General features: G+C 44.7%; 1 protein-coding gene across 1 annotated transcript; it reads right to left on the bottom strand.

Annotated features, from left to right (window-relative positions):
• Positions 1 to 4,767: 4,767 nt before the first annotated feature.
• On the bottom strand, positions 4,768 to 27,225 carry CKMT2 (creatine kinase, mitochondrial 2). Its single transcript, XM_017806115.1, has 11 exons — positions 27,207 to 27,225; positions 22,121 to 22,194; positions 20,164 to 20,321; positions 19,282 to 19,480; positions 18,168 to 18,263; positions 16,513 to 16,734; positions 14,038 to 14,123; positions 11,981 to 12,104; positions 8,403 to 8,537; positions 7,941 to 8,066; positions 4,768 to 5,001 (listed from the first exon to the last, which is right to left on the bottom strand). Exons 3-11 carry the CDS (start codon positions 20,313 to 20,315, stop codon positions 4,882 to 4,884), a joined length of 1,260 nt encoding a protein of 419 aa, XP_017661604.1. The 5' UTR covers positions 20,316 to 20,321; positions 22,121 to 22,194; positions 27,207 to 27,225; the 3' UTR covers positions 4,768 to 4,881.
• Positions 27,226 to 27,765: the final 540 nt, after the last annotated feature.

The following is a 27,765-nucleotide window of genomic DNA, read 5'->3' as shown; positions in this document are numbered from 1 at the left end:
TACCAGAAGCTTTGGTTGTGCACACACAATGTTCACTGGGTTTTGCCTGTGTGGTTTTGATATTTAATGCCACTTGCCAGAGTACCAGGATGACATTTTTGTGGTTGCTTTAATTTTGATTTGATGGAGAGAAAGTAAACATAAAGCCTGTTTCCTCATAAATTCTTTTATGTCTGCAGTATTTAAGGACATCGAGGCACTGGGTCAATTAGTTAATGGAACAGGAGCACAGGTGGTGTTTGCCTCAGTTCTTGCAGTAGCAGAGATGAATGAGGAGAGGAGTAGGAAAACCCGTCTTATCAATAGGTGGCTAAAGGATTGGTGCCACGAGCAGAATTTTGGGTTTTCTGATCATAGGGCAAATTCTGTGGTACCAAGCCTGCTAGAGCCAGGTGGGCTTCATCTATCTAGCAAGGGTAAAAGGACTCCAGCCCATAAATTGGCAGGGCTGATCAGGAGGGTTTTAAATTAGGTTTGAAGGGGGAAGAGGTTGAAACCAGGCTCTCCACAGATGAGCCTAAGGGTAAAAGCCAGAGTTAGAAGTGAAATCAGCAGCCCAGCTCAAGTGCATGTACACCAATGCACGCAGTGTGGGTGACAAACAAGAGGAGCTGGAAGCCATCGTGCAGCAGGAAAGCTGTGCTGTAGTCGCCACCACGGAGACATGGTGGGATGACTCACATGACTGGAGTGCTGCCATGGGTGGCTACAAGCTCTTCAGAAGGGATAGACAAGGTAGGAGAGGTGGAGGGGTGGCTCTGTATGTTAGAGAGTCTCTTGACTCTGTAGAATTTGAAGTCAGTAACAAAAAGGTTGAGTGCCTGTGGATCAGAATCAGGGGGAAGGCCAACAAGGCTGACATCCTGGTGGGAGTCTGTTACAGACCACACAACCAGGATGAAGAATTATTCTACAAGCAGCTGGCAGAGGTTTCAAAATCACCAGCCCTTGTTCTTGTGGGTGACTTTAACCTGCTGGATGTCTGCTGGAAACTCAACACAGGGGAGAAGAGGCAGTCTAGGAGATTCCTAGAGTGTATAGAGGATAATTTCCTGCTCCAGCTGGTAAATGAACCTACCAGGGGTGGGGGCCCGCTAGACCTGCTGCTCACAAACAGAGAGGGGCTGGTGGGAGATGTGGTGGTCAGAGGTTGTCTGTGGCACAGTGACCATGAAGTAATCCAGGGAAGCAAAGAAGGCCATCAATAAAACTTCTACCCTGGACTTCTGGAGGGCAGATTTCAGCCTACTCAGAAGGCTGATTCAGAGGTTACCTTGGGAAACAGCCCTTGAAAACAAAGGGGTCCAGGAGAGATGGACATGCTTCAAGAAACAAGTCTTGAGAGCACAGAAGCAGGCTGTCCCAGTGTGCCAAAAGGCGAGCTGGTGGGGAAGACGGCCAGCCTGGTTGAACAGGGATATTTGAAGGATATTAGGGAAAAAAGAGAGCTTACTGATTGGGGAAAAAAGGGCTGGCTACTCATGAAGAGTTTAGGAATATAGTTAGTTCATGTAGAAAGAAAATTAGAGAGAGAAAGGCACAATTTGAACTCAATCTTGCCACTCCTGTTAGGGATAACAAGAAGTGCTTCTACAAATACATCAGTAGCAAAAGAAGGGGCAAGGAAAACCTCCATTCTTTGTTGGACATAGGGGGGAACATAGTCACCAAAGATGAGGTAAAGGCTGAGGTACTTAACACCTTCTTTGCCTCAGTTTTCAACAGTAAGACAGGTTGTCCTCAGGACAACTGGCCTCTGAAGCTGGTAGACAGAGACAGGAAGCCAAATAGCCCCCCTGTAATCCAGGAGGGAACAGTTAGTGACCTGCTGAGCCACTTGGATCCTCACAAGTCTATGGGACCAGAGGGGATCCATCCTAGGGTGATGAGGGAGCTGGTGGAAGAGCTTGCCAAGCCACTCTCCATCATCTACCAACAGTCCTGGCTCACTGGGGAGGTCCCAGATGATTGGAAGTTGGTGAATGTCACACCAATCCACAAAAAGGGCTGCAAGGAGAACCTGACAGGCCTGTCAGCCTGACCTCAGTGCCTGGCAAGGTTATGGAGCAGATAATCATATGTGAAATCACACAACACCTGCAGGATGGACAAGGGATCAGACCCAGCCAGGATGGGTTTAGGACGGGCAGGTCCTGTCTGACCAAACTGATCTCCTTTTAAGATCAGGTGACCCACCAGGTGGATGAGGGGAAGGCTGTGGATGTGTCTACCTGAACTTCAGCAAAGCCTTTGACACCATCTCCCACAGCACACTCCTGAAAAAGCTGCAGCCCAAGGCTTGGACAGGGGCACTCTGTGCTGGGTTAGGAACTGGCTGGAGGGCTGAGCCCAGAGAGTGGTGGTGAACGGTGCTGCATCCAGTTGGCAGCTGGTCACTAGTGGTGTCCCCCAGGGATCAGTGTTGGGCCCAGTTCTGTTTAATATCTTTATCAATGATTTAGGTGAGTGTACCATTAGCAGATTTGCAGATGACACCAAGTTGGGGGGGAGTATTGATCTGCTGGAAGGCAGGAGGGCTCTGCAGAGGGACCTGGACAAGCTGGAGAGATGGTCTGATTCCAGTGGGATGAGGTTCAACAAGACCAAGTGCCGGGTCCTGCACTTTGGCCACAACAACCCCCTGCAGCGCTACAGGCTGGGGACAGAGTGGCTGGAGAGCAGCCAGGCAGAAAGGGACCTGGGAGTTTGGATTGACAGGAAGCTGAACATGAGCCAGCAGTGTGCCCAGGTGGCCAAGAAGGCCAATGGCATCCTGGCCTGGATCAGGAACAGTGTGACAAACAGGACCAGGGAAGTGATTCTTCTCCTGTACTCAGCACTGGTGAGGCCACACCTGGAGTGCTGTGTCCAGTTCTGGGCCCCTCAGTTCAGGAAGGATACTGAGGAAGGTCCAGAGAAGAGCAATGAGGCTGGTGAAGGGACTTGAGCACAAGTCCTATGAGGAGAGGCTGAGGGAGCTGGGGTTGTTTAGCCTGGAGAAGAGGAGTCCTAGGGGAGACCTCATCACTCTCTTCAACTCCCTGAAAGGTTGTGGCCAGGTGGGTGTCAGTCTCTTGTCCCAGGCCACTAGCAGTAGGACATAGGGGCACAGTCTTAAGCTGTGCCAGGGGAGGTTTAGCTTGGATATTAGGAAGAAATATTTCACAGAGAGAGTAATCAGACATTGGAATTGGCTGCCCAGAAAGGTGTAGATTCTCTATCCCTGGAGGTTTTTAAGATGAGATTGGATGTGGCACTCAGTGCCATGGTCTAGTAACCATGGCAGTGTTGGCTCAAGGGTTGGACTTGATCTTGGAGGTCTTTTCCAACCCAGTTGATTGTATGATTCTATGATTCTATTCTGAGGGTTCACTTTGGTTTATTCACAATAAGATGAACAGATTACTCAGCCTTTATTTCTTTGCTTTCTTGCCAGTGTTAAATGATTACCTAGGCTGTATTTAATCTTAAAAATTTATAGGTTTTAATTGCTACAACTAAGGCAACATCCTCTTCAGAAAACCTGCTCAGCTGACCATAACTGGATGTTATTTCCACCAGGCTGTGTCGCTCTGGCTCTAATTCCTTCAGGGTATTTAACAAGTCCTTAAATATGTTCCTCAATCAACTTTTGTTGCTGGATGAACTCATATGTTTAAAGGTTTATATTTAGGCAAGTCTTTAATTGCCAGGATGAGCTGAAGTCTTTAGTGATTAAAGCCTGTGGTCAGTTATTTTATTTGGTAGTAGCCGCTGTTTGCTGTTTCTGTATCAAAATTAGAATCTGAGAAACATGGCTCAAGTAGGAATTTTAGACACACACTGTTGGGATATCATAAGAATTTTCTCTGGTGTTAGTTTTTATGGCTGAGTATTAAGAAAATGTTTTGTCGTAGGATAACCTAATTTTTGATTTTTCAGAAACACACCGTATAAGTCTTTAAACTTAAATTGCACAGCACTACACTTAAACTAGTATCTTCATGTCAAAAGTTTTAATTTCTAGGGCTGAAGATATGAAAGAATAAAGAAAGGAAGAATAGGCCATTCTCATATATTTGGATACAATGGCCTCTTCTGCAGTAGTGGCTGAACTTTGAATAAAGCTGTTGGATTCCACAGAGAAAACGAAAAACAACAGGCTGAAGCTATAGGCAAAAGCAAACGGAGAGGTAGTGATTCCATGGGCAAAGTAAACAGCAAGGGCGGGTGCTCCAGTCTTTTCAGTCTTACTCATTTCTCATATTCAAGAAAAGTACCGATCCCTACAGAGAGAAAAAAAGTAAAAATGCCAGTAGTCCATGCAGTTATTGCCAAGTCCAGCCTAATGACCAGCTAGCTGGTTTTTCCTTTCCATGGAGCTGCTTCACACATGAAATCGTGGTGAGCATGGAGATGTGTCAGCAAATCCTCGAGCATGTTGAGGAGTGACAGCTGAGCTAGGTCCCCGTTACCTGGAATAGTCCATGCTGGGCAGAGTTATGTGGGTTGCAGGATATCAACAAACTGATTTGCCTCCTGGTTTTTGGACTGCAGCCCAAGGCCATGGGGCATGAATAGGGTGCTTACAGGAGCTATCGTAAATATGGCCATAAGTGCAAGTGCAGCATAGTACTACTGGAGTAGTACTTTTCTTATCACCAACCAAGAAAGAAAGGGAAGCAGTGCCCCAGAGAGAGGATAGGGAGGTGATTGTATGGGTGCAGCCCAGTGAAGCTGTACAAAGACCAGTTTCTGCCAGTACAGCCAGGCATTGAGGAGACGGTGGGTATCAGGTAGTGTTTTATTACACAACATATTTATACAGACATATACAGAGGTGCCTTCCCATCAGAATGGCAGCCACCAGTTTACCATCAGTTGCTACAATCAGCAGCAACATCATTTCCTGACAAACTGAGGCAGCGGAGGTGGCACCTTGATGTCTTGACCTCTTTCCAGTTTCTTCTCACAGTCAACAAGGTAATTGACCCCGTCAATGACGATCTGGACTAGCTCCACCTACAAAAACAAGAAGAAAATAATAGTAATAGAAGCTTGAGCTCATCTGTTAATAGAGGAATAGGAAGTTGGCTTGTACTGCAACGACAGCAGGTAAAGCTGTGAGGTAAAGTGACCCCTGGGAAGCGTCACGGCATGGAGATCACACACCCTCTGGCACAGGGAGAATGGGTCGTGCAAAGCCACAGTAATTCCCTTCTCCTGTTTGCCTCAAGTTTGGAACTCCAGAAACAGAAATTTTCAATTAGGTCCCTAAAGTTATTTCCACCAAACTCTGCTCCCATTGGAACAAATCTGACAAAAGTCCTTATATAAAATGTTTAGGCACGAGCTGAGACCTGTTTCAGAGGTGATTCTGTGAAGGTCCTCCCCAGCTGTGTGCTGGGGAGGGATGCCTGGCATCTGAAGCCCCTTGCTGGGTCTCTCCAGCTCCAGGCCCGGAACACCCTGGGCTTGCAGGAACATTCACGTGAGCACAGAGACATGGAAATGAATTAGGAGGGATGTTGGTGCAAGGAGAGGAAGGCAGAGGCTCATTGCTCTGGTTCCCACTGGCCCTGAGTGCTGCTGGGTGTCCTTCACATGGCTGGAACTGAGAGGATGTCAGCACTACCATGGCCTTTTAGGCTGCCTGAGAAAGCTCATCAGCTCAGAGCCAGGTCCTTCCCAATGGATGTCCTTCTTCACAGATATCCTTCCCACAGATGTCCTTCCCCTGTCCTTCCCCTGGAGATGACCCTTGCCCTGGTGGGATGAATGTCCTCCCCATTCTGCCAGGCTCAGCACCCACATCTCTGGAGCATAGCACTCATCCTGAACTCAGGCTGGCTCTGCATCATCTAGCACTCCTTGTTTTTAGCTCCTGATTTACACTGGCAGGAGTGGGGTCAGCTCCAGTCAGGAGCAGCACCAAAATTTGTAATTCTATGTGTGAGGGGGAGGGGAGGGGTAGGGAGAGTGGTGCCTTTGTAACCTGTTTCAGAATTGCTGAAGAATACCAGGAGCTTGTCCCCAGCAGACTTTCTGCACAGGCTGTGACATGTGAGGACTACAGGCCCTGTGGCATTGTGAGCCAGCAAACTATAGCACTGCTATGTCTTAATCTTCATGAAATGGTTCATTAGCAACCTTTAATGACTGGCTTGTTAAAAACGAGTGCAAAGACTAAATCCCATTGTCTCTTTATTGTGACAGTTGCTGATTTTCAAGGGATTTTTACTTATAAAGCATTTCAGTGACTTAACACTTTATTTTATTGTCTTTTACAGACCAGCTGTTTGGGGAAATCAGAGGTCTGAATTTGCAGCCTCGAGGAGAAAACAAATTTCCTATTAAGTTTGCATTGACCAGTAACTGAAATATAGCAAAAATACAAACAATTTTATCTGGCAGCTTTGGGAACATAATCCAATTCTGCAAAAGCGTTTACCACATAATGGAATTTATTTTATTATGTACTAAAAAAAATATATCTTATAATAAAACATTTCTATCCCTTTGAGTATGTCTTGTCTTATTTAGATTTCAGATTCTTCAAGGTAGGGATTGTGTCTTATCTGTTGGCTTAATCCTTTGGATCCTTGCTGTAGGAGGCATCACTGACTTCAGTGGAAATCTTCAGATAAGCAAGAATTTGTAGTCTTAGGCTGTCAGTCAGTAGGACTCAATTAATCATGCTGTGTAATCCTTTTGTGTTACTGATGTTATTTTAATATAAAGCACAAATGATGATGTTTCAGGTATTAATAGATGTCTTTGTCACAGACTGTTTTTGCAAATAGTACAGCTGAATTGTATTTCACTCTTATTTATTTTGTTCACTGTCATTTGTTTTGTTCTAGATCCAAAGGAACATAGATGCCTACATCAAACTTCAAAATTTAAAATCTCCAAACTTCTCCTCATGGTTGTGGAGACATTCAAGGGCACCTCTGAATAAGAAAGCACAGGATACCTGCCTTGGCTCTGTCCCAGTGGCAAGTGAGGAAGGGAAATCACCTGGCTGGCTGTGGACTGCGCTGAGTCTAGTTGTGACTGGGTGCTTTATCCCTGGGTTATATTTCTGCTATGAAAACCCACCCGGAATCAGGTTGGGTGTTGGGCTGCAACACCAGGACCAAACTGCATCCCAGCTGCCACAGCCTCTCAGGGAGGGTTTGGCTCAGAGCTGGTGGGAGGAGGCTGCAGCTCTTTGACACGGCTCTTTCTGCCCTATCCTCATTAGCTTTGCTCTTGGGAGCTGTTCTGCTTTATAGAACACTTGAACATGAATCTGGAATGAGGTGTGGGACCCGAGCCTCCCAGGAGGGCAGCAGCAGCACCAGGCTGCAGGGTCATTTCCATGCTCTGGCACAACAAATGCTCCTTCTGACTGAAATGGCTTAGAAGCAAATGTCTGAGACAAACCCATCTCATCATGGTCTGCAGCCCAACAGGGAGGGCTCACAGGTGGCAATTAACTCTTTGCCCTGATTTAAACTTAGCTGTCATTTAAACCTAGCTCTCCTCTGTCCTCTGCTTGGAGCCACACGTTAAGAAGGCACCAGCTCCTCGGTTATTGTGGAGTGAAAACCTTGTCCTGCTGTGTAACTATGGAGGAAGTGCGTGACAATAGTGAAAGGAACACAACACCCTAATCCAAGCCTTGCTTTAGTGCCTGATTCCCTGGGTGGATTAGGACTCCATCCCTATTCCTTTTCAGCACCTGCATACTCTCACAGAGGTCCTCAGCGCATGGTGCAAATCACATTTGTGCAACTTGGTCAGGGTTGATTTTTTTCATTGCCATAACAGGAGTATTTGTCAAGCCTTTCATGCACATTAATAATTTTTTCTTTCAATAAGCATTTCCACTGGACCAGATTCATCAGGAGTAAAAACTGCCGGTGGAGGCAAGGGGAAAAATCAGGAAAAAAACCCACAAAACAAAGACAGGTTACCTCTGAGCGGCCGAGGCGGTCCAGGTTAGAGATATCATACACATCAGCCACGGCTGCTGTGTCTACTCCACCAGTGCCGCGCTTTTGCAAGCGCAGGTTCTCCAGGATTTTGGGAAACCTGGGGTCCTGTCACAAGAAACAGGTTTGAGTTTATTGCCTGTCAGTGTGTGTGTCATACCATGTCCTTGCCATGCTGTGATCCATGAATCGATTAACAGCATTGCCAGAGGGACAGGCAGCAGTGGAGAGTTTTCTCATCCTTGGATTACTGCCCATCCTGGCAGCTTCCTGCTGAGCACATTAATTTCCATAACAAAGACAATAATTTGCAGAATTAAAGCGTGCTCAATTAAACATGCATTACATGTATCCTGCTAACTTGCAGTCACCATGAGCTGTCATTTTTCATCTGTTAGAAGAAGAGCTGAATTATGTCACCAGCTTTTTAAAGGACTCACGTACCTTGCTCAGCCTGGGCAGCTTCACATGGACTCCAGCTCTCAGACCAGTGCCCAGGTTGGAAGGACAGGTCAGGACATACCCGAGACGCTCATTCCACATAAACTCCCAGCCACGTTCCTTAATTAATCTCTCCACCTATGGTAGCAAGACAGAAAGAAAGCAAAAAGGGCAACATGCAAATGTCTCATTTCAAGATGTCTGCTGGTAGCTGAGATTCTTCTTGCCATGTGTTTGTGTTGATGAACTTCACTAACACCAGTGGAGTGGCAGGAATTCACACCTGGGTCCAGTCTGGTTTAGGTGTGACGAAAATGTTTGTACTCACCGGGTACCTCTGGATACCTCTGTCATTTTCTCATGACCACCACCTTGCAGACTCTTTGCCACTTCATCACAAAGCTCCCTATCCTGGAGTTTTTGTGAAGCCTTAGCTCATGAAGCCATGTGTACCTAAGAATTGTGGCTTTTGCCATTTGTTTCTAACTTGGTAATTTTGGAGCTAGTTTGCAACACACAATCCCAAAGGACTCAAACACTATGAAGCAAACAAGGAGCTGAACCTGAGTTTTGTGTAATTTTCAAGATGATGCCCTGACTCCTGGGGCAGGACACCTGGCCTCTAAATGTCCAGTATTAACAGCCACACTTCCTTTATAAGGAGACACAGCTTGTACGTAATGCTTTTCATTAGTAAGTCTCTGACCAGATTAGACAGGAGAGTGAAATAATTATCTGCAGGAAAATCACAAGGGTCTACTGACCTTTGAGTAGGCTGGTACTTTGTTCACCCATCTGCTCTTCTCAGGTTTACTTGTGCAATCCAAATACAATTTCAGTTCAGTTCTCTTCTCCTGAGGAGAACTGGATGCATAAACCAGCTCATGCTCACAAGACTTCTGCAAATATAGCTGAATACTTCTGTTCTGCAGAAGGATACAGACTAAATGGCCTTCTAAAATCATTTCTATATTGTGTGAGCACAACAGAACAGATGGTGAGAAACTAGGCTTGATTTCCTACCCCAGACACCTGTTCTAGTGATAGTTCCCAAAGCTGCCTGACCACTTTGCCTGGTATAGTGGGTTTCTCTGGCTGGGTTTTGGTAGTGAGGGGGTGCTATGGAGGTGGCAGCTGTCAGAAGCTGCTAGAAGCTTCCCCGGTCCCATGGAGCTAATGCCAGCCAGCTCCAGGATGGACTTCCTGCTGCTGGCCAAGGCCAAGCCAATCAGGAGTAATAGTAACGCCTCTGTGATAACATATTTAAGAACAGAAGATTGTTGCAGAGAAAAAATTCCAGCCAGGGAAGAGCTAAGTGAGAACATGGAATAACAATGTAGACACCAAGGTCAGTGCGGAAGGAGGGGCAGGAGGTGCTCCAGGTGCCGGAGCTGAGGCCCCTGTGGCCTGTGGTGCAGCCCATGGTGGAGCAGCTGTGCCCCTGCAGCCCATGGAGGACCATCGGGGTGCAGAGACCCACCTGCAGCCCATGGAGGAGCCCATGCTGGAGCAGGTGGATGCATGAAGGAGGCTGTGACCCCTTGGGAGGCCCAAGATGGAGCAGTGTCCTGCTGGAGACCTGCAGCCTGTGGAGAGGAAAGCCCATACTGGAGCAGATTTTTCCCAGGTAGGACTTGTGGCTGCTGTGGGGGACCCACGGTGGAGCAGCTCATTCATGAAGGACTGCACCCCATGGAGGAGTGACCCACGGGACAGTAGTTTGGGAAGAACTGTTGCCTGAGGGATGGACTCACGCTGGAGAGGTCCATCAAGGACTGTCTCCCATGGAAGGGACCCCACAGGAGCAGGGGAAGGACTCCTCTCCCTGAGCAGCAGCAGAAGCAACAACTGACCATAACCCCCATTCCCCGTCCCCCTGCACCGCTGGAGGGGAGGAGGGAGAAAACCAAAGGAAGGAGGGGTAGGGGGAAGGTGCTTTTAAGACTGTTTTATTTCTCACTCTTTGACTCTTATCCTGAGAGTAATAAATTTAAATAATATCCCCACTTTGAGTCTGTTTTGCTCATGAAGGTAATCAGTAAGTGACCTCTCCCAGCTGTTATGTCAACTCATGAATCCTTAGCTGTTTCTTTTTCTCTCTCCTCTGTCTAGTTGCAGAAGGGAGAGTGAGACAGTGGCTTTAGTGGGTACCTGACATCTGGACAGGGTCAACCCGCTACACCTGGCCAGGTCCACAGGTGCTGCTCTGCTGACATGGGCTGAGCACAGTGGTGGACTCAGAGCTGGGAGCAAGCTTGGCAAACTGTGTCACCTGTGCCACCTCCTGTGCACTGCTCAGCCCTACAGGTGTGCCCTGGGAACCGGTCAGGGCTCAGTCACCTCCCTGATGGCACAGGAGCACCTGTCAGGTGACTTTGTTTTTCTGTGCCCCAAAGCCCACTCCATACTCAGACTTCCCCATGGATGCTCCGAGCATCCTCTGCTTCCACAATGAAGACTCTGTAGTTCCTGCTGTCCCTATTTAGCCTTGCTTTTTTTGGCTGAGAGCTGTGAAGTGATAAAGAAGGGGTACACAACTGTATTAGTCCATGGCAGGGTGTAGTGGGTTTGTGTAGTTAAATAACACTTCCCTTTCCCGGGAGGAACAGGATATTCCATACCATGTTATGTTAGCCTGGCTATAAAAGGGAAGGAAGAGTTTGCTCGGCCCTTCTTCTTCTTCTTCCGAGATGGCCCTTTAGGCAGCTACGTCTGTCCGAAACACTGCTCCGTGGGGGAGGTAGAATTTTTACTGTTAGTTTCCTTTGCCTGTGTGTTTGTAGCGTTATTAGTCTCTTCCTTTTTTCTCCATGTAAATATAAACTTTCTTTCTTGGTAAGCCCTGTTTTTCACTTTTTTTTTCTTTCATCTCCCATTTTTGGGGGGGAAAGTCTGCGCAGTCTCGGTGGACACCTGGCGTTCAGCCAAAGTAAACAGGTACACAGGGGCTTGGAACTAGTTAGTCATTAAAGTCCCTTCCAACCCAAACCATTCAAGGGTGTCATGATATTGCCCGTGGGACACAGTAAAGTCCACTTTCTCTGTTAAATCAACATTTTCTGTGCCAGAGCAGTACACAGGGCTTGAGTCATAACTGGACTGTCTGGACAAAACTGTTTTAAACCACTATCTCATGAAACCTTTTTTGTCACTGTGAATAGATAGACCAGAATAAAATCCAGGATTCCTGGCTATTGGTTTTTAGTATATCTCCCCAAAAGTGGTCGTGCCTTGAATCCTGTGCACAACCTCAGCAGCCTCCACTCATCTCCCAACATCAGAAATGAGAACCAGGAGGCTGGGCCAAATAAATTCTTCATTCAGGCAAATCAAGCAATCAAAGTGCTTGATTTATGGATTTCCACAGTCCACAGTCCCAAAATGGTAAAAAAAAAGGGGATATTTATTTGTTTTTCCCTACAACTCAGTTACCAATTTGCCCCTGTTTCCTCCTTTAACTGCTGTGTGGACTGGTGTTACTCCATTTTGCTGCTTCCTGAGATGTCAGCTCAGTGTGAACCACAGGGAGCAGTGCTGACAGCAATAAATAAACATGAATAATAAAATCACTGAGATACTACCTCTTTTAAACCACGGCAGAACCTCTCAAACACCCGCTTCATGTTGCCACCCTTCTCCATGGAGATCACCCTCGTGTGGTCCTCTTCATTAATCCAGACGAGAAATGTCTTCTCATTGTTATGCCTTGTTGAGAGAGGGGGAAAAAAGAATGTCTTTTAAAAGACAAGCCCTTAAAAAAAAGCTCTGAATAGTCTTGGTTTTACCATAGTCTTTCAGTGCAGCAGAGATGTTAAGTGTGGAGAAATAACTTTGTTCTATATGGTGAGGGATTTGAGCAGATTTGACTGTCAGATCCCTCATGCCAGTGGCAACACACAGGTCTCTTGGGCACAGCTGAAGCAATTTCCTGATCACATCATGCTGCTGCAGTGCTGAGTGAGAGAAAATGTGTTGTCCCCTAGCATGAGCACAGCTCGGGGGTTGCAGCCAAGGGAGAAGCCAAGCCCTGCATCCTCTGTCACAAGGGATGGGGTTTATTGTTCTTGGAAAAACCCAAAGACCTACATGCTGCTGGGGGCCAAGCAGTATGTCCTTACTGAATTGTGTTCTCCCCTAAGTCAAATCCCAGTGCTCCCTGTGTCAATTGGCAGCACTGGATGGCTGCATCAGTCAAGTGCCATGTCCAGGGATCACAGATGCTGCTCCCAGATAGTGCTGGTTTGTCAGTCAAGGTAGAAACAACTGAAAACCCTCTCTTGCCTTGGACTGTCATAGCCAGCTTTGTTAAGTGCTGTGTCACACCCAAGGTCACTTTTCCTGGCTTCTTCTCCACTTTCCCTGTCTCCTACTACAGCCCTTCTACAGCATGTAGAAGGTGATTGATGGGATCAGACTCATTTGTGCCAACAGTGAAATATCACCAGGCTTGAGACACATGAAAGTGAAAGTTCAAGCTCACTGAGAGCCTGACATTCAGCTGGTCTTTTGCTGTGTCTCCTTTTCCTTTTTGCACTTGGAGTTTGCCAGTGCAACACTGAGGAGGTGTAAACATCCTGTGCCCTGACACTGGGTCACTCGGGGTACAGTCACCTCATCCTCAGTCACGTACAAATGCTCAGGGAAAGGTTTTACAGTCTGAGCTTGGCCTGGCTCACCTCACCCTTTAATTAATCAAGTCGCCTCACTGCTTTAACAAACATGCCATTGCTGCTGGTGATGTTGGTGAGAACAGTCCTACAGCCCATAACAAGGACAGGATCACAATCATTAAAAGCAAAATGATTTCCAGAATCTTTATTCTTTTTGAGAAAAATTTCTTGCAAAAGAAGGCAGGTTTTCAAAATGTTACTTACAGAAATGCTTTCCAATCACACTAATATTTTTTTTTCCAGTCCGCATGATATTTCACATGTAAAAGAAGCCAAAACCAGGTCTGTTTTATTCAGGAGATCCCTGAATAGAAATTAAATTACTGGTCCTTCTCCTGTTTGTTTGTAGAGACAGTGAACTATGTGCCTAAAGCTTTAGTCTTTTCCTTTCCTCAGATTTAGATGGGGACCAGGGAACCTGCATCTTATTGAATCTAATAGGAAGATTGTTGAAATAAAAAAATCCTCACAGTTTTCCAGCAGGTCATTGGGTTTCATGGCTGATCAGGTTTCACAGCTAGGTGATTCCTCAGAATCCTTTCTGCCTCATTTTTCAGCATTAAAGCTGGTAATGCCTAGAAGTACAGCAGGATGGATGCAGATGCTGTGCACTGCACAGCCTCCCCCATCCTCTCCTAGTGGGTGTGTGCACTCATCTCAGAGCTGTTATCCCTTTATCTCTACAGAAAATACGGCATTTGGGCACAAAATGCATCAAATGTGTTGTGACAGTAGAAACAGACCTAGAACAAAACAGGAAATTCAACTCCCCTATCTCCTTTTTGTCCAGATTATTTGGAAAGAAAGAGTTACTTTCAGCCCTGGGAATTAAAATTCTTTTTTTCTTAAAAACCAACTGGAAATGCAGTGAGTATGGGTTCAGAGTGGCTGCAAGGTTAGGACAAGCAAGAAAGTTTGTAACATGATCTCTAAAGCACACACGAGCTCCTGCACGTCACACAACATACCAGATTCCTCTGGCATCTGGCCAGTCACGTGCCATCCCAGCACATGTTAGCAAGGGGGACACTGGCTTGTCAAAGAGAAAATGATCCTGGGCGCCAAAATGGGGCCAAAGGGAGAGAAAGAGAGAGAGGGAGAGAAAATAAAACAAAATTCAGGTTTATTCGAGGGAGCAGTGCAACACTGTCCAATACATTTTATGTGAAGGCAGTTGAAGCACAGGCAAATCAGAGAGTACAGCTTGTGAACCTGGTTCCTTTGCCTGCAGCTGAAAGCACTTTACCCAGGTTATTTTCTTGAGCCTTGCAGATTCTCACCAACATGGGTACAGTGACCATGTTTTGCCAGAAGTGTTTTTCAAAGGTAGGGAGGGTTGGAAGATGGAACCTAACACCACGTGGACACACCAGAGGGTACTCTGGAGGGACCTGTCTGCCAGATCCAGTGGGGTTCTCTGCACACATACACAACTTATGGTAAGTAAGAGAAGGTAACGAGTTCTTAAAGACAGAAAAAAACCCTCACAAAAAGTGCTACTTCTGAAAAGATGCTTCTCTGGCATAAAGATATTTATTCTGAGCATGAAGTCAAGATAGGAATTAAACCAGTGTTAATCTTGACCTTTTGGAATCAGAGATTCATTCTATTCCTTAACAGAGATGCTATTTCTGATTTAATAAATCTAGCACTTGCTGTGCCACCAACTTGCCACATTCCAAATTGTTTTGATTTTTTTAAAGTAATAGTTGGATTCTTGGGGTTTTTTTTCCCCAGACCAAAGAAGTATTTGATTTTCATGTGTGTCCTGAAAAATTATTAGTTCTTAATTCCTTGAATACTGCCATATCAAATGTTGGGGGGGAGGGGGTTTGCTGGGGGTATTGGTTTTGGTGTTTTTGGTTTTTTTTTAAATCTCAGGTTTAACTAAGAATAGTGAGGCAAGCTATCCAAAATACATATGACATTGTAGACACATCTATATGCTTTACATCTTTTTGCCTTAATGGAGAATTTCAGGTTTCACCTTTGAATACCCTGTGGTGGACATGGTGCAGCCAGAACTCCAACCATGCAGAAAGCAAAGGTGTAGAGATCTCTCTGCTCATCACAGGGACACAAATTTTCCTTCCTCAGCTGGCTCCACTCGATACTTTTTCTTGAAAGAAAAATTCCCCTTTTTGCAAGAAAAGAGCTATTAGTTTCCCTTATGTGCATACGGCCAGATCTGCAAAATACTCAGCCTTCAGGGCTGGGAGCCAGTCATGTAGCACTGATTTGGTATCACTGAGATCAACTTGATCTTACTGAGATCAAATGGCGCTTATGAAAGCCTGGCACAAAGTTTGATCCAGGGTTCAAGGTCCTGAAGTACTGGAGGAGGTAAGGAATGGTGTGAGTTAAGGGACAAATATGAGTTTATAACATTCAATGCCCTGACTTCTATAAATTTTTGTGAGCATAAAGCTAAACAAAGCAAGGTAAAATGCTGAATCTGTGAAGCCTATTCCACTTTTCAACTTCTGCTTTCTCAGCCTGTCCTCCTGAGCAAGGCAAGGAAATAAAACCTGCAATAGCGTATCAACATCTTGTCAATAAACATATTACCAAGGACATTCAATTAAAAAGTTACTGACCTTACCTAAATTCTTAACTGCTGGTTAATCCAGACTATGACACATATTTTGAGGTTATAAATAGTTATGTTACTTCATCAGCTCCCTTTTGGTTGATGTTAGGATTAATGTGCCACAAATATAGCTAAGAAGGTACAGCCATTCCTTTGGATATTTAAAATGCACTTTCAAGCTTTGTTTGACATGTCACATGCTGTGACAAAATACATGGTGAAAATCCTTGTGTTTCAATCTGTGTGACAATGAAAACTCTCGTTATGGGCCTGATCCTTCAAATTCTTAAACACAATAACAGGACTGGGAAAAGGTCATCTGGGTGCGGTAGGCTACAGCCATTTTAGGGAAATAAGAATTAGTGTAGTTTAGCTAAATGAAATTACAGCCAAATTTTGGGAAATTAGAATTAGTGTAGTTTTGGCATAAAGAAATCTCAGCCAAAGCCCCTCACCACGACAGTCTAAAATACAGATACCATGTATTCCAGTGTAGTACCTTTAGTTAGAATGGTTATTAATATAGAAAATATCAATCTTTGCTCAAGGAAATGGCCAGGAAAGGTCTGAATTCACTTTGTTATTTGTCCAGAGAGGTGGCAGCAGCCACGTGTGTTTGGTTTGACACAGATCTTGCTCTCTGGGGTATAAGCCCACGTTTCAGACCTATACAGCGACATGCTTCACAAAAATACAGACCCTGGATGATTTGCTATTCCACTGAAGATATTGGCAGGCCATTAACTGTAGGGTTAACACTGTGATTACCTTCCTTGGCCATGCAGGACAGCAAGTACCCCGGAGGAGGATGAAGATGGAGTGAAGGCGGTGTTGGCACTGGGACTGTACTTACGTCGATGAGCTGCTGCTGCTCCCGCTCAGTCATGGTGGTCAGGCTGTAGTACTTGCCTGAGAGGTCCCCCCGGAGCCCAGACAGTGCAGTGACCACGACGTTCTCCACCTCCCTGCGCTCCGCCCGGGTGCAGGCGGGAGGGAGGCTGAGCCCACGGATGCTGCGCCCAGTCCGCACCCGCGAGGAGAGCACGTAGCGCTCGTCGAACTGCCCGTGGGTGATCTGAGGGGGAGGATGCTCTGTTAGTTCACACACACACACATATCTTGTAGTCCACTGTTAAAGCAATCCAAACCTCATCCCACAAAAAGAGCGGCATCTTCCTGCCCAGGCATGGTGACCTCTCCAGGTCACAAGCACTTGAGGCACCAGGAGTCCCTCAAGAGTTTCAGGCACCAGGAGCTGTTTTTAGGAGCAATGTGGTTCTTTGGCTGGATTACCATGTTGGAGTAACCAGCTCATCCTTTGTAGTCCCAAAATATGAGGGAATCTGGGTGGCTTTTGGAAATAAGGATATGGGCAAAAGCAGGAAACTAGGTGGGGTAGGTCGTCTGGAAGAGGGAAGAGGCTGTAATTGAACTATAAAGGAAATGATAAGATGCAGTTCAGGTTTGCCCACATGTATGTGGGCATATTGGATTAAACTCCTTTCATTCCAGCTCTTACATAGATGATTATCCAAAGATTTCCAGCCCAAGGAATTGCATCCAAGTCAGCCAGTAAATCGACTTCATTGGAGGCCCAGCTTAAATGTCTCTCTGCAAACACACTGTGGCATAGGAAGTAAAGAGGAGGACTCAGAGGTGTGCTCATGCCTGCAAGGCTGTGATCTTAGTGGCATCAAGGGGATGTGGTGGGATGGCTCCTGTGACTGGAGTGTTGGAATGAAAGGATACAGGCTCCTTGGGAAGGAAGACAGGGGAGATGAGGAGGGGGCATCACCCTTTGCAACAATGATCAGCTGAAGTTCAAGCTCACTACCCTGAACTTCAGGAGAGCAGATTTTGGCCTCTACAGGGATCTGTTTGTTAGAGCACCATGGAAAAAATCCCTGGAGTGAAGAGGGGCCCAAGGAAGCCGGGTAATATGCAAGGATCAACTCTTCCAACCTCAGAATTGATGCATTCCAACAAAGAGGAAGTCAGGAAAAAACACCAGGAGGCCTGTGTGGATGAGCAAAGACCTCCTGGTCTAGCTCAGACACAAAAAGGAAGCCTACGGAGAGTGGAAGCAAGGACAGGTATCCTGTGAGGAATATAGAGAAGCTGTGGCTCCCCCATCCCTGGAATTATCCAAGGCCAGGTTGGATGGGACTTGGAGCAAACTGGGATAGTGGAAGGTGTCCTTGCCCATGGTAGGGGGGAGAATGGGATGAGCTGTAGGGTCCCTTCCAAACCATTCCATGACAATTCTGTGATCTGTAAGCTCATGAGCAGCCCCACAGTGCCCAAATGCTTATTTCAGCTGGGACTGAGTCCCTGCTATGGACAAGAGATGCAGCTGACAGGGCTGAGTGGTATCCCACTTTCCTTAAACATAAAGCTGGTGTCTTCAGAGTTGGATCAAGAGTAAGAAAGGTACTGTTGCATACAATACCATCACTGTAATAAGCAGCTCAGATCTTTTATTGTCTCACTGTTTTATTTCAACCCTACCTTGGATGCATCCAGGTCAGTGCGATGCTTCATTGTCCGTGGATCATAGCCATTATGTCTCGATTTAATGACAGGGTCAAAAATCTCAGCAAACACCTAAGGATTCAAGAGAATCTAGAAAGAGTCTGCACCACAGAAATGCTTTGATGCACCAGCTCCAGACAGAGCAGTCTGTGCCTGTAGTTACCACAGACAGAGACTGCATGTAGTGACAACCAGATTGGGTTTTGGGGTGTATTACCAGCCAGAACACACACCTAGAGCCCCTCCAGCCACTTGCCTCTTGGTTTTGGGTCATGCAGGAATACCCCGTGTTTTCCCTGCCATGGGATACCAGTTCTGGTCAGAATCATTTGGCTCGGGTATGCCAGCACCAACCACCACTTCACTTTCAGATAAGAAGCAGAGGCAGTTTACCTGGACAGGTAAACCAAACCCCAGGAGGGGACAGTCCAGAATTGGCGGGTGTCCCAATCCACCCTCAGCTGCCCAGTGCTTGGGCAGCTCTGTTAAGAGACTGTGTAATAACAAGTACCATCACAGTAGACTGATGGAAGCAGAACACAGTGGTCAAAAAAAGAAAGCATTTTCTTCTGTTTTCCTCTTGTCATTGCAGAGTTAAATAAACTGTCCACCCTAATGCTGTTTGTCTTCATTTTTCCTCATGGTCCAAAAGCTGTGGCTTAATGAAACGATGCCTGGCACTTCACAGATGATGTTTCTGTTTCGCTTGTGCCTCTGCTGTTCCACAGTGTGATTTCCACATTACATTCATTTTTGTGTCCTAGAATTGGATAGCTTTGCCATAAACTAACTTTAGTTGTATGAAGGAGGGCAGTTGCTGGAGGCAGGTAGCAGGTGCCAAGTAGGTATATTTTGTTAGTATCAGTTGCAGCAGAGAGTGTACCTGTAGCAATACCTTATGTTCACACTTTTCCTAACGTAGAAAAGTAGGGAAAACACCATCTTTATGCACATGCCCTGCCCCTTATGTACCCTCTGGGATATAATTTGTCTTTGGAACACGTACCCTACTGGAAATCTGTCTTCATCTAATGGGAAAGGACACCACGAAAACTGACCCAAACATGACAGTGTTGTGGAAACCTCTTACCTCATAGGACTCCTCATCCCCTGCCACCATTCCCACCGTCTTAATAAAAGGATGGCCAGGGTTGTCCACCCCGGTTTGGATGCACTGGTCCAAGGTGTACCCGTTGGGGGTCATCTTGTCCCGAAGCCGGGAGTAGATGCCGGGGGTGAGGCACTCGGCCATACAGTTGTTGTGCTTGCGCAGGTCAGGATAGTCCGCGCTGGGGGTGAAAGAGCCTGGAGACATTAACCTGTTCCCTCTTAACAGTGACTCTGGCTGCTTTATTACAGGGAACACGACACTCAGAGTACATTAAAACTATTCTTTTTTTTATATGTTGCATTGAATTTTAGGAAGGAAGGAAGATTCTGGTTGCTGGAACTGCCCCACAAACTGCCTTCTGCCATCAGGAAAATGAATCTCAATGAGCTCTGAAAGTGTACTAAGCTCCATTGAAGCTCTGCTAAAACACCGTTATTCAGGAATAAAAGAACTCCAGCATTGATTAGTTCAAGCAGGAAGGGAATTCAGTTTAGCTGAAGTGCTCTGTAGTTTGGAGCCCAGTTTTTCTCATTGACACCAGTGGGCCCATCTGACTGGCCACTGGGCAGCTCTTCTTCTGCAATACCAGGGTTTGGTTTAATGGCATTGTATTTGCACAAAAGCTGCATGGTGTACTAAGCCAGGGAAAATAAAAATGTTAGGCTGGTCTTGAAGGTCATTGCTGGTGCTATCTGAAATTTGAGATATTCGTACAGGATGCTGTTTTTCAGCCCCTGGACGGACCACACGATGATCATGCCACTTCCACAGGCATCCCCTTCTTCCCAAGGGCAAGGTGTTTTTCCCACACCCATGGCCAAGGCACTGTGCCCAGCTCCCTGCCTGTTCCCCCCTCCTCACCTTGGAGGGAAGAGCTTCCTCTTCTCCTGCACAGCAGCCTTCACATTCTGCTGGTTTAGGAGGTAGCCCGTGGTCAGCACCCCTGTGCCTGCGGCTGCAAACAGCGCAGTGGAGGCACGGCCGGCCAGCAGACGGCAGAAGGTGCCAGCCATTCCTCTCTGCAAGAGAAGGCAGCTCCAAGTCAGCTCACCAGACCCTGCACAATGCCCTCAACAAGTGAACCCTCACCTCACACCACAGTCCTGCAAGAGGAGAAATTTGTTTTTATTATTGGTTTGCACTTATCCAGAGTGTTCATAAAAATTACTGATATTCCCAGGTGTATTTTCCCTATTTAATTCTACTGGGATGATGTCTGGAGTACAGGAGGTCTCTAAGTCTAGCAAAGAAAGTGGCATGTTCTGTGCACATTTTTTCCTCCGAGAATCAGAATTTAACTACTTGTGCTGGCGATTGTGAGTTCCTTAGGAAGATGTAACTCCATTCTAAATAAAGGGTACAAATTCCACGATTCTACGAATCTAAATTTACAATTACAATTTGTATAATTGGCAAAAGCTTATTCTTAAAACTGGACTCTGGTAAATCATCTTTGGGAAATGGGCATGGAAGATTTACAAGTAAACACAACCTTTCCCCCAGAATATGCTGTTTCAGTTGTTTTTCCAAAAGTTTTTTAAAATATGATTCTTTATGCAATCTCTTCAATGTAGTTTTAGAGGTAATAATAAACACTTCAAAGCATTTGGTTTTATTTCCAGTAAAATAAGAGTTCTAATTTCCAATAATTTTTATGTAAATCTGGGTTAGTTATACCCAAACCCTTTACTTTTTCATCTGTCCCACTCATATCTAAAGACAAACGCAATGTTGCATCTTTATCTTCTCATTTGGTAAAAAAATCTTCTCTTCTTGCTGGTTTTTCTATTGCAAAGCAATACCTCCTTCTCCATCAGTCACATATGTAAGATGAGAAACATGGATGTATTCTAAGTTTGGAGTCATTTGTTTCGTGTCCTCTATAGTTTATAAGCAATGTTATATCTGAATTTTTTCATTCTCCCTCCTTCATGCCTTTGAAACACAATATACAGTCAATTTAACTTTACTTCCAGAGAAAGGTGCTGAGTGAAATTGACAGATATTTTAGTATTTAGTATTTTTTCACTGAGAGAATTTCCCTAAATCTATTAATTCATTTTGGTTGAGCTGCAGGACAGGCTGTCATGACTGCAACAGGATTTCTCCCTCCCAAAATGTAGTGGGAGAATGTTTGACTGTAAATAAAAGTCAAATAAGGGGGTTCTGATGGAGATTTTCTGATTATTTCTTTTCTGTGTGTTTAGCAGGTGGTTCTTGTGCCTTTTCATGGTACAGCATCCCTGTCTTACACTCTGGAAATATTTCCTTGTGACTAATCTGCACAGAACTATTGTTGTTATATCCAAGTGTCTGAGAAACATCACATGTATTTTCACAGCAGCCCTGTGTATTTACAGCCCTGTTTCCCTGATGCATCTTTATAACAAGGAATTGGCTGCCAGTCAAATTCCTGTCCTGAAAACTGGAAGCCATATAAAAATCCCATTGCAGATGATGATATTATGACTTTAAGGACCCCAGGCACTCATCAGCATCTCCACCAGCTTGGGTTTTTTTGGAGCTTCTGAATCCTGTGTCACTTTAAGGGACATTGCTGCTGCTGAATGAATAAGAGAACCCCCTCCTCACTCTGGTTTATGCCTGTCTTTGACTGGGTGTGCCTTGCTGGGCTTTAATCCCTAAAGCAAACCCTCTCAGCTTTAGTGTCCATTTAAATAATGTCCTTTATCACAAGTATTTTTCTTGTTGGTAAAGTTATCTTGCACTGTGGCTGCATGCCTTGTTCCCTAGGACAGTCTGGCGTTGCTGGACCACACAAAAGGTTTCCCTTACCCTGGGGCAGGTTCTACTTTACCTGACAAAGTGTTCTCTGACAGCTCTTAAAAGCCTCCAACCCTGGAGATGCCACAGACAGTGCAGGTTGTCTGCCTAAAAGAAATAAATCAGAGTAAGACAAGCTTTTTTCCCCTCTTTTTTAAAAAAGTAGTGCCTAACTACATGTCCCTTTCTGCAACTGAAGGTAGAGTCTTCTGACTGGAGCATGGCATTGCTATCATTTATGACTGTCAAATGCAAAGGATCCAGGAAAGTTAGAATTCCTAATGAGAAGAAAAACATCATCTCGAGTGCTGTGGAAAGGTGACTGTAATCCTTTTTACTAAAGTGATGTGACTCCTAATTCAATAAACACCTCTTGCCACAAGGGTGGGCTCTAGTCCTGAATGTAAATGTATATAGTCCTGCAGCACAAATTGTTGTGCCTTGCACAGGTAGTTAAGTCCAGCAAACAGTTTCTACATAATGGGAGTACAAAATTAATACGAAACTTTACTTGATAGGAAAGCATTGGGGTTTTTTTCAATTTTTTTTCTCTTCACAAAATATCATGATTTCTGAGTAATGCATTGCTTCAAAACAAGCATTTTAAAAGTTTTGTTTTAAGAAAGTCTGAATGAAATGGTTTCAAAGTAAGAGAAAATCCTCATCAAAGCTCTTTTTCAAATCTGACCTCAAATCATTAACAGATTCAGCTGGTTTTTCCCCCACAGAAATTGTCAACTTGCCCTTACAATGGGTTTGCACCATCAGTACCTCTGATTAAAGGAGTATGTTTTTTCTAGGAGCACTTTACCAGAAATACCGTGCTGTAATTCAGGTTTCACCACAGACCATCTTTAAGCCTCCACTGCAAGGATTTCACTTTCACCAGGGAAATTTAACCACTGCACAGCCTAAGAAATGAAAGTGCATATTTTTCTTTTTGCTGAGTGTCTTCCCGTGTGCCCATGAGAGAAAACTCATTTTCTCATGGGTGTCTGTAGTGCTGCCATGGTGCAGCTGGAAAGGGGGAAGAATATTATCTCAAGATCAGAATAATTTTTTGAGGTATCAGTTTTAACCCTTGGAAAGGAATCTAGTGCTTTCCTGATCTGACCAGGTGTGCTGGAAGGCGAACACCTGCCTTAGGAAAGCATCTGTTTTGTGTTCAAAGCAATCTAGAGAGAGCATGGTCTGGAGGAGATATAGGAGTTCTGAGGATTAATCAACCCCAGGTAAAAAAAAAATAAAATTCTTATTTCTGTCCTATGTGTCTGTTCAGCTTGAATCTCTGGCCTTTGTTATTACTTTTAACAATTTGTTGCAGAAATTTCTATGCATTTTTTGTGCCACATGCAGCTACTTAATAATTCATGTCTCTACATCAGGTTTTTTTAATCAAGTTTCATATTTACTAATCACGCTTTGGCTCTGCCCTGAACTCTTTCCACTGTGTTTTATCCTCAACATCCTCACAAACCCAGAACTGTCCTTTAAACCAGTAGCGTACCAAGACCCAGCGTGGGAGCAGCAGAGCACGTCTCCATTAAACATCTCAAGCATTTGGAGACCACACTAGCCCTGGGGACCACAGGTCATGGTCACTTGGGGTGTCACAGTCCCCTGAGTTCCGGAAAGTCATCACTCAGTAGGGAATTATTTCCAGTCAGGACATAAATACACTTCCAAGTAAGATTCTGTGATGGGAGTTGTCTGCAACAGCAAGAACCTGGTTAATTTAAGCCTGCATCAGTCCCACCAATTTTTATTTTTTTTTATTAGTACTTTCATTTTCTCTTTAAACTGGAATGCTTCCCCATAAGCCAAGAAGTTTTCTCCTCTGCTGTGGGATTCTGAAGGTACCAATAAAACATTCTTAAAGGGCTCCCAATTATCATTGATAGTTTTCTACTTAACTTTTATCTGTGCTAAGTGTCGCATTAATTGCATCAACCTTCCAGAAATTTCAAGTTCTTTCTGTCCACCACAAGCTTCATGAGAATTTGGACTTTGTTTTAGACAGAATTAGCTGCATTTAAACATGCACTAATTTTTAGTTCTGTGAACTAAACATGCGCTGATTTTTAGTTCTCAGTTTGTCCAAATGAGGTCTAATTTCTATGGGATTAGACACCTTTTTTGCGGTATAAGCTTTAATGATTTTAATTCTTTAATAGATTTTAACAAGATTCTTAGGATTCATAGCAAGACCTCAATCATGTGTCACTCAAATAATAGATATAATATATAATAATATGTTAAATGATATAATATATAGTAGTATATAATAATCTGTAGTAATAAGGCCATTTTTCCAAAATGTAATGGATAGGCCCATTAAGAGTTATTAATAATTTAATGAATAGGGGGTTTGGCACATTCAGAGATGTGATCTAAACTGAGCTGTTTCAGTGCAGGTCAGGGCTGAGCTGCTCTGCTGTCACTCAGCACCTGCACTGTCTGTGTCCCTCTCCTTTGCAGGTAGCACAGCCTCCACAGTGCTCACAGCTGGACACCCTTTCACTGGTGGAAGGTCAGATGTCTTGGCTCATATCCAGCATCAGGCATATTTTCTACAGGTAAATGTATGGATGGTTTTGGGGTTTTTTTCTTATTATTCAAGTATACTGCAAGGTGTTCTGAAGGCTCCAGGTATTTGAGCGTAACATCTTTATTTTTATTTATTAAAGTGTTTGGACGACTTGCCTTGCATGTTTTCCCCTTGTTATCTCAGTCTGCTCATGCTTTGAATACTTGCTGCATAATTACTCATTTGGATGCCTTTTGTGCACTCCCAGGATTACAGATGCCTCTGGCCCAAGACCAGGACATGAAGCACAGCTCAGTACCTCTGGGACTGGATTTTGTCACTGGCAGAAAGTCCTTTAAACTTTCACTTCCAAGGTCATTTTTACTTGTGATATCACTTAGAGAAAGCAAAAACACTGCTGTACAGGAGAGGAGAAATACAGAGCAATTGTCCCATAAACAGTTGCTGTGTGTCCTCCATGCATCAGATTCCCTCCTATAGGGCACAGTTTTGGTTAATTCTGTATGAAACACTGACTCAAAGAAACAGCTACTGCAGCATGTGGCATTCAGTGTGTGCAAACCCAAGGTTTTCTCATTCCACATTCCTCATTCTCACCTCATCAGCACAATGAAGGGTCAACAAATTCAGAGTCAAATCAGCATTGGCTTTTCCAAGGAAATATTCCCATATGCCTGGTGAGTTATGGCCACTGAATCAGCAAAATGTGTCCAAAAGGTCACAGAGGTCACAGTCTTTATCTCCCTGCTCTGCCCCAAGACCCAAGACGTGTTCAGCAACCTGTAACCAACCTTCAGGACACCGATACCCTGCCAGGAGTGTATTTTTGGTTTAAAACTGTACTTTAATATGTGCATCAGCCACCTTGCACTAAAAGTGGAGAGAAAAGCCATCAGCAAGGTTTAAAAGAAGTCATTACTGCAAATCTGGTGCTGGCTGATGAACAGCCCAAAGGATTGCAGGCACCCCTTAAGGTAGAGGGGCAATCCCAGCTCAAACCCCATGAACTCGCCAACTTCACAACTACTTTTAATATTTGAGAAAAAAAAAAGCTTTTGCCATTAATTCTTGATTTTCTTGAACTTCTTTTAATGAGGAAGCTGTCTTTTTCTCTGGATGTAGTTGAGCACAGGTATTGGTTACCCCAAATTTCACACTTGGCATCACATGTGATTTTAACACAGAAGGGAGGAAGGTACAGAGGGTTACAGTGACATTTCTAGAAATAGAACTAGATGAAATATTTGAGCCATGTCCAGAGTGGTATTAATTGTCACACCATGTGATTCTGAGTGACATTTTGGAGGAATGGCAGTCACAGCTAAAGTTCACACAGGCTCAGCGGCACAGATGATGCAAATGCATGTCTTAAACCACTAAGCTGTTTAGCCAAAGGTATCATTGCAGGGAGCTGGACTTCCATGTGCTGGAGGGAGAAGGAGGCTGGCCTTTTATATTTGAGAAGTAATTCCTCTAAGCCATCCTTAGCTCAAGCTAAAGCCTACAGGTGCCATTGGAAAGTTTTCTTCGCCTGTCCATGAAAGGTTCTGGCACCTTAGAAACATCTGCAATAAATGTCATGAGTCATTACACGCGTGACAGACCATTTTTAGATGCCCAGAAATCAGTTTACATTGCTCTTGGCTTGCTGTGTCACCTTACAGGTTCAGAGAATAAGATGCAAATTAAAACATCAGATCTCATAAAGCAATACTGATGATTTTTTTTGTAGTTTCACTCAAACCTTTCTGACTCATGTGGGTTTCAGATACAGCCTCCAAAAGTGCAGAAACAATGCTCCAAGTGCAGACATACTTCTAACTGTGCCTTAATCACAGCATGGAATACCTCTACCAAAAAAATCAACTACATTTCAGTTTCTTTCTCCTTGCAATGCCAGAGGTCAGTGAATGGTTATAAAAACATATTAATTAAGAAAAAAAAATTCCAAGCTGTGTATCTGTGACTAGATTCATATGAATAGAGAAGACATGGTAAAAGCTGCAACTCTTCATAGATCAGACAATGACCCCTTGGTAACAACATGATTTTTGATTTCCGTCAGTGGAAGATCTGGCTGGTCAGATCCCACCTGGTGAGACACAGCAGCTCAAATTGTCCTGCCAAAGCCCAGCCAAGCTGCAGGTACTGCTCACCCTTCTGAGCCCATCTGATGCTATTTTGCAGTATAAACCTCTCATCTTCGCAGTGCAGAGAGCTACAATCAAAATCACAAAAAACTCATGTAATTGGAGAAGTTTACTCTGAACTTATAACGCATCCTATTTTTCCCTTACTAAAATTGTTACTTAAGAGTCAGCATTAACAGATGGACTTGATGATCTTAGAGGTCCTTTCCAGCCTAAACAACCCTCTGACTCCATAACTTAAAGCAGCTGTACAGTGGGGGGCTGACAAATATTTCCCTGCACCAAGTGGTTATACAAGTCAATAAATTATAGCCAAATTAACACCACATCCTGTGGCACTTCGAATCCATATTTAATAACCCTTGTACTTGAAATGCTATGTTTTGAGGCTACAAAACCAATACATACATAGTTAAACTGACCTTGAAGCTGGAGGTAGGGACGTCCTGCTGCCTGCAGCGAGCCCAGAGTGTAAAAGGAATAGCGAGTTGGTGCCCTGAGAGGAGCTCAGGTAATACGAGACGGGGAAGAGGAGGTGTGGGAAACGAAAATAATTGCTGCAGGGACCAATCCTGGTTTGCTGGGTTAGTGGCATTTGCTGGCACAGGGGTGCCCTTGAGGACACAAGGAGGATGTAGCAGCAGTGGGGTGACAGCAACATCACCCTTCAAATGCTTCTCAAGTGGAAACTGTTCGTGTCAGCAAATGGTCAGGCAGGTGGGAAACGGCAAAAGATGCTGCTCCACCCCCACGCTCCAACTTAGGAACAGCTGAAAGAGAAAGGTCAAGTCCTGCCTGCCTGAACATCTCCTGAGAAACATCCAGAGCAGGGAAATTCCAGCTGCTTGAATCCCATGTGGAAACAGGCCAGAGCAGGGAACTAGACACTGAAGGAGCTGAGATCACAGCAGGTGATTTTGGCTGTTTTCCCTCCTTTATTTCTTAATTTACAACATTAATTCTCGACTATTTGTAAGGCAG

The sequence above is a fragment of the Lepidothrix coronata genome, unplaced genomic scaffold (genome assembly GCF_001604755.1).
Source record: "Lepidothrix coronata isolate B3197 unplaced genomic scaffold, Lepidothrix_coronata-1.0 Scaffold14, whole genome shotgun sequence".
NCBI classification, from domain to species: Eukaryota; Metazoa; Chordata; class Aves; order Passeriformes; family Pipridae; genus Lepidothrix; species Lepidothrix coronata.
Note: the sequence above shows the minus strand (reverse complement) of the source record. Positions and strands in the feature narration are given on the sequence as shown.